The sequence below is a fragment of the Ptychodera flava genome, chromosome 14 (genome assembly GCF_041260155.1).
Source record: "Ptychodera flava strain L36383 chromosome 14, AS_Pfla_20210202, whole genome shotgun sequence".
NCBI classification, from domain to species: Eukaryota; Metazoa; Hemichordata; class Enteropneusta; family Ptychoderidae; genus Ptychodera; species Ptychodera flava.
Genome location: NC_091941.1, coordinates 39,149,608 through 39,162,797, shown reverse-complemented (window position 1 = coordinate 39,162,797; position 13,190 = coordinate 39,149,608). Strand labels below are relative to the sequence as shown.

Here is a 13,190-nt window from a genome sequence, read left to right as displayed (position 1 = left end):
AATAACTCCACAACATTGAAGTCAGAAAAAAACAGTTGAAAATACTCTACTACATCACATTGACTAAATAAGTTTTTATTCTAAGACTTGGACCATAAATTTATGAGAAAATTACAATTGTCTATCATGGGAACATATCCAATACCATGTTTCCAAGACTGTTGACAGTCCCTTGTGCCTTTTCTGTCTCTTATTGGTGTAGTATCTCGCACATACGACAGACATCTTTTCCAGCAGCATAACCGTCAATAACTTGTCTCTGAAAGTCTTTGCAGAGCGAAGATCAAAGGCTCTCCAAGGCTTTGCCATAGTAAAGCTCCTTTACTGTCGCCATGTTGCGTTGGTACAAGCATGGAGGAACTGACAGCTGACCTACGACCCGCTTCACCTGTCAATCATTTCCTCAGAGTTCAGTTACAACACTTGGAATGCCCAGCTCACACCTTCGTCACTACGCTTGCGATTTCCCACACTGTCATATATGCAAGAAACTACACCAATAAGAGGCAGAAAAAGTGCAAGGGGCAGTTAACAGTCTAAGTGTTTCCTAAATAAAAAGTTTACTACCTGCAGATTGAACTTCTTCGACTCATTGTCTCCTAATCATTTTGACACTTTTGATTTTGACATTTTGACTTTAAAACGCCAAAGTAATTTCATTATACGCCAAAGTTGGGTACACCCTACATGAACACTGCTGGTCTCCACCTATCAAGACTATATGATGGTGAAGTTTCTGGTCACGTCGGAGCGACACAAACTGAATCATCTTGAAGCACCTGACCTAAGGTAACCTTTGGGATCTGTAAATCAGATTGTTTTAGGACATCAGATACAAGATTTGTTTAACTAAGGGAGAAATCACTACAGATTATACTATGATTTGAATAAATCTCCACAAAGTCATTCAAAAAGAAGCTAAAACCAAGGTTATTTGACGTGCTGTTTCTGAGAAAATGTTTGAAACATAAATGAATGAAAATTCTTCTGAAATACAAATATTCAAATATCTCATGAAATGTTTTTGATTTCAATATAGCCTGATTGGTTAAAGTCATCTTTGAAATTGGATGCTTGCCAGAAATTGAATTTTATAGTGGTGTCTTTGAAGTGGCTGGGGAGTCAAAAGGGTGGGTTGATTTAACTGTGAATGAAACAATAATTTCACTTTCACAATGCTTCTTTTATCAATTTCACTTTATTACATTCTTTGACATTTTGATGACAGTACAGCCTGTTGTTTATGTACAAACAAATTAAAAAGTAAATATGATTTTGTCAGAATCTAACTCTCCAAACAAACAATGCATTTAAATTCCATATGTCAAAGTCCCTTTTCTTTCAACCATTCCTTCACTTCATTCTCATAAATTCCTTTGTAGTGTATGAACATGCCTACTTCATTGACATGGGAGGCTATTGTATGGCCAACAATACTTTCCAAATGCTGCCGTAGATCTTTTTCCAGTGCCTGTAAATTGATAAGAATAGAATACAAATTTGATAAATTTCAGACTAAATAAATATTGTTTGCCTCATCATTTTGTGTTGTTAGCATGTTTTAACAAATTGTTTTCTTGATACACATACATTGATATTAATATGTACATATATGGAGTGTCAATGATCTGTGCTCTCCTGGCCTTTCGAAATTGTTAGTAAATTTACGAATTGGGTTAAAAAAATATTAGTAAGCACAAATTATGTTATTCTGAACCCACCAACTTTCAACAAGCACTTCTGGTACTCAATAGATGATTTTAAGGGGATAGAAATGATGAATGATTTCATTAAAGACAAAAGAAAATGAAAAATCCCTTTTAGTTTTTTTGACAATGAAACACTCATATTTTGATATGCATTTTCAAAAGATTTATTGAATAACACAGTACATCATGGGTCATGAATGCTTGTAACATTGAAATTTCTCCTTGTCTCAATAAAGTGTGTAATTTTGGTCAACGGCCAATGAATGTTATTCAATTACTCTATCTTTATTACACAACATAACATGTTCAAGTATATTGTGACACAAATCATAACTCCCTTTGTGTGTGTAGTCAGTGGTTGATGATTATATATATTAATTTATGAAGCGGTCATTAATATTATCAATATTATCAGTGTTTGCACAAGTTTTAGATGCTAGAAATCTGTCCCCTGTTTTTCATATTTGGAAAGCTCTGTTACTTTGAAAGTATGCACGTCATCCATAGGTACTAGGTGGTGCCTCTATAGCTGCAGTCATTATGCCATGTTCATCTCTAAATTCTTTTTAAACAACCACTGATCAGAACATTTGGCAGTCTGTGGTTTCGCACAAATTTTGTCTCATCTCAATCAAATTTAAGTACGCAAACTGAGACTGGTGATCCTGCTAATGTTTTCTTAGAGACAGTTATACTTTTAAAACGCTGCAGATGATCGTCATTTATTTTTTTGTCTGGATAAACTTTTTGGTCATGGGACTGTGCACAGCATTTTCTCTGGATCATAGAAAACTATCAGTATTCATAACATTTGCTGAGACAGTTTCTTGTAAAATATTTTGAAGGAAACCTATTAAAATTGGCAAGCTGACTGAAAAATTCAATTTGCAGATCGTCAAATGACAAATCTATGACATCTAAGATTTCCGGCTCGCTTCCACCTCCATGCACAGAAAAACACTGTGCAGTACATGTTCAACCATGCGCGGCCCGGACTGCAGTTCTGCTGTAGTTCGACTGTCTTTCAGGCTGACTGTTCTTGATCTCTTCTAGCTCGGCGGTTTCATTGTTTCGTATTTTTTTCATATCAGTTGCCGTTTTTATGCCCAACTTTCTTTCCCAACTGGATACTATCAATCCAAAGTATTTGTAACTGCCCGCTTCCCTCGATCCGCTTCAACAGTCCACTCGGAAAGTTGACAGCATGTGAGTGTTTGGGGTGTCTCGAAACTACCGTAATGGGGTGGTAATGCATGACACACCTCTATAGAGATTACAAGACCCGGGGATCTTGAAACCTTTTCGCGCATGCTCATGTTATTACAGGTCAAAGTCCAAAGCTAGCTATCACCATGTGTCGATGCGCTGATGATAGGGGCAGCGTAGGTTTTGAAAGACGATATATGACAGTATTTCCCCGGAATTTAAAATCTTGACCGAAAATCAGGCTTCAAAAATAACAAAATCGTTCGTAAATGGCCGATCGGGCATTCATTTTTTTTCGTAAATTTTCATTTTTTTTCGTAATTTACGAAAGTTACGAGCGACAGCGAGAGCACAGATGATCTTCTTTCCATATATAGCTCACTGGATAGCCAGAAACACATTTACAATTTCAAAACAAGTGACTGACATCTATGTTATGGTTCACTTGAGAATATTTCCTTCATACAAAAATCAACTGTCAACTGTGATGTTAGGTCTGAGAAATGTCATGCATCGTGTGCAAAATGTCAATCAAATGTCAATGAATGAAATATTAGACATACAGAAACATCACAATTTTTGAACTCAAAAATGTCAATGAATGAAATATTAGACATACAGAAACATCACAATTTTTGAACTCAAAAATGTCAATGAATGAAATATTAGACATACAGAAACATCACAATTTTTGAACTCCCTAAAACAGTTTTGACATGAATCTGACCATGCTGTGTACATGTCTGCATATAAATCCTTTGTAAAGTTAGGTAAAGTAATAGCATTTCTCATAAAGAAATGGAGACTCAAGGTGTGTACTCCGACATGATTACCAAACCAAGTAACAGAATTATTTTCATCAGTACTTTTAATAGTTGAGGACATAACATAATTTGTTATTCTATCCCAAAAGATATATGGGAAATTTCGAAAATATTGAAATCTACCACTGTACATAAATTGACCTCAGTTCATTTCACTTCTTGTATCAACATTCCATAGGTACAACCAGTGGAAGTAATTTAGATGTTTTTTACATGAAACATGCTCATAATGTTTATTAATTTCTGCATTAATTTGGGCATACTATTCAAGTGAGCAAATTTAATCTTTTTTAATTCAATCAGTAGCTTAATCAGTTATATCCATCCTAACAGGAAAGTTTGCTGTACATTGGACAATTTTGTGATGCATTCTTGTTGTCCAGAAATAGCTAGTTGTTTATAATGAAGAATAGCCCAGATAACACTCACCCAAATGTCTCCTTCTATTTTTCTGACAACAGTCAATTGTCTGGTTCCGCCATTCTTTATGAGAGTATATACTGGCCAGTTATGCAGCCGTGTTCTCTTCACAAAATATGGGAGTTTTGTGGATTTGTCTGGAGAATAAAAATTTAATTAAAGTAAGTGAAATAGTTGGGAACAGACAATGTTAAATAACATGTCAGATATTTTTATACTATGCCTTCATGAATATTCTTATTTTTTTTCTCAAATGAATTTGTGTCAAACAACAAGACTTTAACTTTTCATCCATCTTTTTACATCAATCTTTTTTTTAATGAAATAATGACATTGGTGAATATGAAACCAATAAGTGTGTACTATAAAAGAAATACCACACAAGTTGATAAAACATATAATTAAAATGTGTGGAATAGAAGAGTACCAGAATGTGATTAATAAAATTACAAATATCAATTTAGATACAGAGTTCAGTTTTAAATCGAAAACAACTAACAAGATACACAATTAAGTTTATGATGCATGACACAAGCAGTTCAAAATTTTGAAGCCCCTGTTACATGAGCAATACACGCCAACTTTAACCATTTCAACATTAACAAATTCCTTTAAAGTCATTTGAGACTGCCCTGTACCATGCATATAAAGAATTCTCACTATGTACTATTTTTTTGAGTCAGAGAGGACATCTGTAAGACCAGTGCTACAATTTGGCTTAAAGGGAAGTGGTCGTCAGAACTGCGCATGTTCAACTTTCTTGTTTACAAACAATGTATTTCATGCACTATATATAGATGCATCATGTCAACATAGCTGCAACATTTAAATTTTACGATGTACATTAAGACCAACATGTTTTAACTTTCATCAATCGCCAATGTAGCTTGGATACAGTGTTTATATCGGTCGTAGGGGTCCCTAGCGACCTTTGAGCAACCACCACTCTTTAAACAGTGCTCTGCAAACTAAACATCTCCTCTGACACAAAATTAGCATTTCATGTATCTAGAAAAGTAATCATTGAGTTATTACTTGCTACTTTTAAGAAAATAGGTCAGTTCTACTGGGGCAAATATGAGAGCTAAATATAACTTGTTCCTTATAAATAAACATCTATGGCAAAAATGAAATAGAATACAGTGTACGTTATTGTAATTTGTGTGGTATCTAGTACTACATTCAACTAGGGTAAAATTTGTGTGGTATCTAGTACTACATTCAACTAGGGTAAAACAAACAAAAGTGAAAGAGTTAAAACTTTTACTCAAACTTTCCACAAAGAAACTTTCAACCTTGCACTTTCAAAAATCAAGAATAAATATTGGGGGTCAACGTGTAAACTTTGGTACTAGAGAAACAAATAACCCAAGATTTACCAATATTTAAAATTCAAAATCCCTGTGTTAACCTTATGGAGAAAAATGAAATTTTTGATTTTCTAAAAACTAAAACATTTCTTACACCAAGAGCTTTAAAATGAGCACCCACAAGGAGTAGATCAGAAAGGAATTGTAAAAGGTTTCTTAAATGTATACAGAAAGACAGACATATGTAAAACCTGAGGTCCTTTCCATTAACCAGTTTGGTACTCAAAACATCAAAGATGAGTGTTAGATCATGACATACCTGCTCATTTCTTGAACGATGGTACCTTTTGAAAAGTTTGATTACAACTCCAACAGGCAAAAAGCTACCACCAACTTGCTACATAATTCAATTCCAAATTAGGGTATTCAGTCATTCATCTGTCATCTAGGCAAACTACCTTCATTACTCTATATCTACCTTTTGGAGGCATCCATCCTGATGGTGTTGGATACTCTGAATGCTTCGGAGGTGAAGGAACTTGGAGCTGAGGCAAAAGACGTTCTACATACTTGAAATCTTCCTTAGATTCTAGTACATCAGTGTAGCTATCATGTTGATCAAATCCTGTAGCTGCTCTTGTTGAACAGGCACATACTTGCTGTGAAAGATTTAAATGTGTAAACGATACAGTAAGTTTGGATGATGATGTGTTGTAATCTTTGAACTAGCTCATCCCAAATGAGAATAGTGAGGGATGCTTTGAGGATGTATGCCAAGCCACAGCTGGCTTGCTGGTAGCATTAATGGTGGCTTATGAGTGATTGAACAATATATAAACACTTGAGAGTAATTGAATCCACACATGACAATACAGTTGGGTTTGTGGTGTTTCTGTTAAAAGTACATAGGAAATGTATCACTTCTCTAAAGAGGACAATTGTATTATAAAATTACAGTTATAGCCTGTTACCGGCAGTACCGGTACTTTATTTACGGTAATCAATAAATTCAATGAAAACCTAGCTGGTATATACCCATTTTTTTCTATTTGTCAACACTAAGAGAGTTACAGTGCTATAAGATTGAAAGAGCTCCATACATGAAGTTCATAACTTTCATTAAATTTCTTTTGATGTTCGAAAACATAAATTTGCTCCAGGATGTTTACATCATTCTAAAATACTAATTATTTCTAAGAAAACACAGATGCCTTCTTTTGTTTGCTTAATTTATTTTTTACTCTTGTATGCAATGATTGGTGACACTGGGAATAAATTCCTCAGTGTAATGTCTCTTTCCAGCTCTGCCAAGTGTTTCAAAAGTCTTTCCTTGAGATCTGTTGTTTTAATGGGTCGTACAGAAAATAAATTTGTTTGTTATTTCATCTACTGTTTGTTCTGTATCGTCTCAGTTTACTGTAGTTATATGTGTAATACTGAATGTTACTTTATTTCCGTTCCCATTTGTGTACGTAATCTTTTATGTTGGCAGTGATCATGCCTCAGTCTTTGTCAAAAGCTTTATTGGACTTTGTATATTCATTGCTAGTTTGTTGCAACATATTGGATATGTCTTTTTGACTAGTGGATCCTCCTACTGTATTTGCAAGAGGCACAAAACTTGAAGCTACCTAAAAACTGAATGACATTCTATACAATTTATTAATACTCTGAGGCAACAGTATCTGCCCTGGCTGTAGGTTTCTGTTATTCTTACTTTACGGCCCTGATACGGCTTTTGCGGCCCGAGGTCGTACGGCGGAAGGGCCTGAGCGTGCGAGGGCCCGTACGCCGTACGACCAAGGGCCGCAAAAGCCGTATCAGGGCCGTAAAGGTTTTATCATATACCTTATGGAATGATAAATATGTAGTTTACATAATATTCAACATTGTTTAGGAGATAAAAATGCGTGCGATATCAAAAATTCATCGCAATTTGTGTCAGTTTTTCATAAATACGATGGCCGCTTCCCGTCGCGGATTGACATACATAATGACGTCATTTGTTTACCTGCAGAATTCCAGAACGCGCAAAGCAATATGCGTACTATTACGTGACAAACAGAGATCAAGGCTGAAATCGAGGTGTAAGAAGGATAAAAGCGTGATGTCAGTTTCTTGTAATTTATACTGAACAGGCACGCACTTAGTATACACAGGATTTCACTAGAATTTAGAAATAAAAGCCGATGTCACCGGCGCGGCTCCACTGTCGCCACGCGCAACTACGATCTGAGCGAGCAGACGTTTTCCAAATCTCGCGCTGGCTTTGTGTACGAATGGAACGTTTGCGGATAGCAACGCGCATAGTAACCAGAATCGAGATAGTTCAGAAATGCACGCGATTGCCCATATTTGGGCACCGGGCCGGGGCGTGATACGTAAAAAAAATGCACGGATCTGAGGGCGCTTTCTCCCATAGCTTTACACAGGCACGTGAATGTAGGTATATGATAATTCTTACATTAACACAAAGCATATTTAAAATGAGCTCTAGCACTAGATGCATTATCTACAAAACTATGACCTTGTTTTCATTTACAAAAACCAACGTAGACCATTGAGGTATCTCCATTACATCCTGCTTCATCATATTATCATGAGCTGCCAGCCAGCCTTTGAACTTGAGTGAGGAATACTCTATTTAAATTTCAGCTGCTTGTGAAAGACTGTGAACAATATTACTGTACAAAATATCAATGCAGTTGCGATGCTTAAAATCATTACAGCTTCCATCGGTACACTGTGTTAGCGCTGCCTATTTGACACATTTGCCAATGCTAATTGAAATCAAATGTGGCTAATAGTTTTTGGATAAAGTTCACAATTGGCAAAAAGAAATTTGGCCCAAGTTTGAGGATATTGTACATAATTTCCAGACATGGTTTCCTGATTGTAAATGGGTTCCTTCTGTGTGTTGGATCCCCAGAAGATGCCTGATAATCCAGATTTAGGTATATGGTTTACCACAACTACACTGTCTTATAAATCACTTGGTCTTCCAAAGTCTGATGCAGAAGGTAAAATCCATCATCAGTCCATTATCAGTGCCACTGCCACATAAATTGTACAAAAACTGTGGCTAATGAAATTTGCTTGTGGCTTAGTAATAAAAATTAGGTTCTTTTAGCCACAGTGACTAAATGTTTTTAAAATGCAGCCCTAACACAGGTACAATGCAAAAGATTATATGGAACTGTCTTTTGACAAAACCAATCCATGTGTGTGGTGCCTCAGCGTTGCATAGAGATTAGCGCCACCATTCGGCAATATTTTATGTGTGCACGCGGTTCTGTGCCTGCAAGGGAAGTTGTTATGGCTTCAGTGTATTCAGCTACTTACTTTTTCAGAAAAAAATGAACTTAATTGCCAACTGCGCCTGACGTAGCCGCAAACCCTTCGACAGAGAAGATTTGTCATGGTGTCGTTTCTCAATTTGAACTCTGAACTCGATAAAGTATCGCAAAGCACTGTGGTTGCGCAGTTGTACTGCGTAAATGATCTTTTCAGACCGCCATATTGGTATTGCACAAGGTAAAGTAACAAGCGAGTGTATAAGATCGCTCAAAATAGCCTCCTCTCAAAATATACCGATCCACTGGCGATGAGGAACGCGTTCTGAGTTGTTTAGGTACTACATATCAAAGTCTCAAAGGAATGATCATTACCATAGGTGGAAAAATCCCGAGTAGAAATGTTGAGCACATGTGACGTGCACAGACCATGGTACCTCCATGAACAGACTCTATGGATTGGAAATACAGGACTGCGCTCCGCTGGTTGTACATTTCCCCCTCTGATGGTTCATATAATGACTGTTCATAGGTGGAAGAACAGTCACTTCCCTCAGTTTTGTGTAACACGCGTAACGTATCTCTGCGCAACAATGTAACATTGGTTGACAACACATTTTAACATACCCTAAATTTAGCTCATCAATTTGGCAACACTCATACATAGATTATACCAATGTAATCAATATCATGGCAGACCTAGCACTGTAATCCATATTATCATGCAAAAGATAAAATGTTTAACATGGTTACATCGCTTTGCGTACACCGTTTAACTGGATATGATTTTTAAAAAAAGCCGAAAACTGTCATACAAATGTCACAGTGTACTTTATTTTTTGGATCTCTGCAACCATTACTTAAAACTTTTTTCTTTTCTTCAGAAGCAATATGCAACTTTTTGTCCGTGGCCAGAAGACCCACACCCTTGAGGTGACTGGGGAAGAGTCCATCCATGAACTAAAGGTTTGTTGCATTAATGTTCATTTTTGAGTTGTAATATATGAAGCCATACCTTCATCGAAGGAGTGTGAAGGCCACTTGAATAACAGTTTGCTAGTCATCCATTTCCCAGAATTTTTGTTTAGGTTTTGGATTCTAGATTGTTTGGTTTGGGAACTCCAATAACATGTTTGCGGTCCAATTGGCTCTCTATGTGATTGCTATAATGTAGCACGCTGGGGGTGGGGTGGGGGGGAGACCTCAGTAAGATGATTGGAGAATTAAACTAAGAAGAACAACTTATTAAAAATCAGTTGAATCATCTTTTGTGTGGATTACAAACAGAAAGATAACCAAGGGACAGTGTTGACCTTGTGTTTATCAGTGTTTTCTCCTTCAGCCATTTGAATGGTCAAAATGTAAACTTTGTTATTTAGCAGTTTTGCATATGACTTTCACTGCAAGCATCAAAGTTGTAGTTGTCAACAGTGACTCAACATTTAACAGCAGTTTCATTGATTACTTTGTAGATACGTCTTGCTGATGCTGAAGGATCCTGTGTCAGACCAGCTTCTGATGTATGGTGGTCGACCTCTTGACAATGAAGAAACCATTTCACAGTGCGGCATCAATGAACTTTCTACCATTGATCTAGCTGTCCCACTTCTTGGAGGTAAGCATCATTCAACTTTTGTGTTCAGTACAGTTTCTATTAAACACTAACATACCCAGCAGAAGAATGTGAATTGTGCAGGATGTGTAAATTTACATGTCCATGAGAGTGACTGAATATAGATCATTAGATTCATGAACCACTCTAAGTTAGGGCAGTTATACCTATTTCCATTTTTCTGATAAGTCAAGGGCTGGTATTTTTTACGTTCTCTATGAAACATAAGTCTTTGTACAGCTTCGCTAGGGTAAAGGCTGATTTATGATTTTGTGATGATAGCTGTACTCTGTCAAGTAACTTGTACAATGAACACATTATTCACACATATGAGGACAAAAAAGCACATAGTGTGTTGCATGTTGAGGAACTCTATATGGATATACCAATGTGCAGATCATCAGTTTTTAGACATATTATTCATCATTTTACAGGTAAAGTACACGGTTCATTGGCCCGTGCTGGTAAGGTCAAGGGACAGACACCAAAGGTAGGGAATCACTAGTTCTTTATTTGGATCAAATTGTGTCCTTTTTCTTAAAATAAACAGAATTTGCTAAGATTGGTCCTTTCACTAATATGAGTGCAGGGTGCTGAGGTATGATGTATCTTTATGGACACAGTTGAAAAATTATGACCGGATTACACAGCCTTTAAGAATCCTGTCATCCCCTGCCAGAAATAGTTTGGTAAAATTGTAAATAGCTTGTGTGTGACAGTGAATTACAACTTGGAAAATGATAATGTCTGATGATAATATCGGTAACTTCAATTTTAATGAAATTGAAGAGCTTTGCAACTCATCCATGGTATCTTTTCACCAAACAGGTTGATAAGCAAGAAAAGAAAAAGAAGAAGACGGGACGTGCCAAGCGTCGCATGCAGTATAACCGCCGCTTTGTCAATGTTGTTCCCACATTTGGAAAGAGGCGGGGTCCCAACTCCAACTCTGCATAAATATGTTTACTTATTTACCTGCCATATATTTCTGTAATGACATCATAAGAAAACTTGTAAAATAAAACATGTTGAATGTTTTGCTGAGGTACATGTGCATGACTCCTGACTCATTCTTTAATAAATTAGGAGATTAAAAAAACAGCGTGCAAATCATGCCCTTGATTTGGAAGTTTCATATCATCATGGTATTAAAATATTTTCATAATAGCATAACGGAAATTCATCCAGACTCATCACTGTACTGAGGGTCAGAACAGAAGTTGATCACAAGCAGTTCTCACAGACACTCCCAACAAGTGAGAGAGCCCATCTGATCATCTGAAATCTTGTGTCACTGGTGAAAAAAAAATCTAGAGTGTGATTATATTCACAGGAAATGTGTACAACTTTCTTTGACATATTTCCATTATGTGTCTCAGCCATCTCGTAATTTGCTTTAAAAACAATTTCATTGCCTTAGACGCTTGCAGGCCTTTGAATAACAAGTCTTTGTTGAACTTCCAAAAATGCCAGTTATGTTGACTGGATAACCTTTTGTACCACATGGAACTTGCCAATGCTTCCTTGCCACAACTAATGTTTGATAAAGAAAAGTACCTCAAGTGGCTTTGAGTGTCTTTTCTTGGTACTCCGTACAGACTCTGAAACACGATACAATGATGCCATAAAGGGTTAGGTGGCTGCAATACTGCACTTTATTGGGGAGGGGTGTTCTTTCCTTTCTTAGACTGGTACCCAGCTTCTGCACTTGACACACTTTTCCTAGAGGGTAATTTTCAAAAGGCTTTGACATCAACTTCAATCTAATTGAAATGTAACCTGCCTGTATCCCCATTTACCAAAAAGTTGTTCTAAAGTAAGTAGAAAATTTGACCAGTCCCAATACCTTCAGATATATATATCTTATATACAATACTCAAGTTAAGTGGCCATCATCTGGGTAATAGATCTAGGAATAAAAATACTGCCAATGATACGTTGCTCACATTAGATCGGTACATACTAGTATTAGTATAACAGTTAGCTAGATATCTTCCACATTGAGATATCCTCCTGTTATGAAGACAAAGAAACCAGAATTTAATGTTAAGTTCTTTGATAAGGGTAGCGCCTATCGACACGATCATCGTGTGTATTAGACCGTCGTTTCGAACTTTAATAACTTAAATAACTTTTCAAAGGTAATACTTCACTGTTCACAGTGAGTATGTAAATCATTTTATCAGATACTGTCACAAATACACAATCATAGCTGGTGGTAAAGGCTGGCTCTAAATCTCAATCGCATACATGTGTGTCACCACAACATATCTCATAATGAATGCAAACCTATAACGCGTTTGCATGCAGTGATAAGAAGTAAACCCTTTAATGTGTGACGGAAGTCATTTTCCAGAGAGAGAGAGAGAGAGAGAGAGAGAGAGAGAGAGAGACATTATTAAGCGTATAGGCGATCAAAGTTTTAAATTATTTCACTGCATGGGGTAATGATTATGGACAACAAGCTTCATTTCTATTTACTCTTCAATGTCACTCGCCTTGCTCTAAAGGTCAAAACATGAAGAATCTTCACCAAGAGGACATGCGTCTTTAACGTTTGTGTTGATGTGATGACCCTGTCGAAAAGGAAACAGCCAACATTTCGATTGTAACAATCAAAAACGTCGCTGTAGATAGTCAAATAGATGATTCACGCATAAAATTAACCTCTCTCATATCTACCCTTTGTAATGAAATGATGGTTGATAGAATTCCCGGTAAAATTAGTTATTGTCGGCTTATAGTAAGACAAGTTGAGGCTTTCATCGAACTACAGAGGCACTGACCGACCATGATAGATAAGGTAAATATAGATG

General features: G+C 36.5%; 2 protein-coding genes across 2 annotated transcripts in view; one reads left to right on the top strand and one right to left on the bottom strand.

The window, feature by feature from the left end:
- Nucleotides 1-1,179: 1,179 nt before the first annotated feature.
- The window catches only part of LOC139150436 (large ribosomal subunit protein mL49-like), a 35,275-nt gene continuing 23,264 nt past the window's right edge, over nt 1,180-13,190 (bottom strand). Inside the window, exons 2-5 of the mRNA XM_070722811.1 lie at nt 8,812-8,893; nt 5,948-6,128; nt 4,169-4,296; nt 1,180-1,471 (exon numbers count right to left, since the gene is read on the bottom strand). Of these exons, the coding sequence (XP_070578912.1) occupies nt 1,325-1,471; nt 4,169-4,296; nt 5,948-6,128; nt 8,812-8,889 (534 nt within the window). The 5' untranslated portion in view covers nt 8,890-8,893 and the 3' untranslated portion in view covers nt 1,180-1,324. The remainder of the gene's footprint in view (nt 1,472-4,168; nt 4,297-5,947; nt 6,129-8,811; nt 8,894-13,190) is intronic.
- Nucleotides 8,849-11,422, top strand: LOC139150437 (ubiquitin-like FUBI-ribosomal protein eS30 fusion protein). The gene is given in 5 exon segments (XM_070722812.1): nt 8,849-9,003; nt 9,647-9,755; nt 10,257-10,377; nt 10,809-10,864; nt 11,203-11,422. Coding segments are annotated over 5 exon segments (531 nt in total). The 5' UTR covers nt 8,849-8,887; the 3' UTR covers nt 11,332-11,422.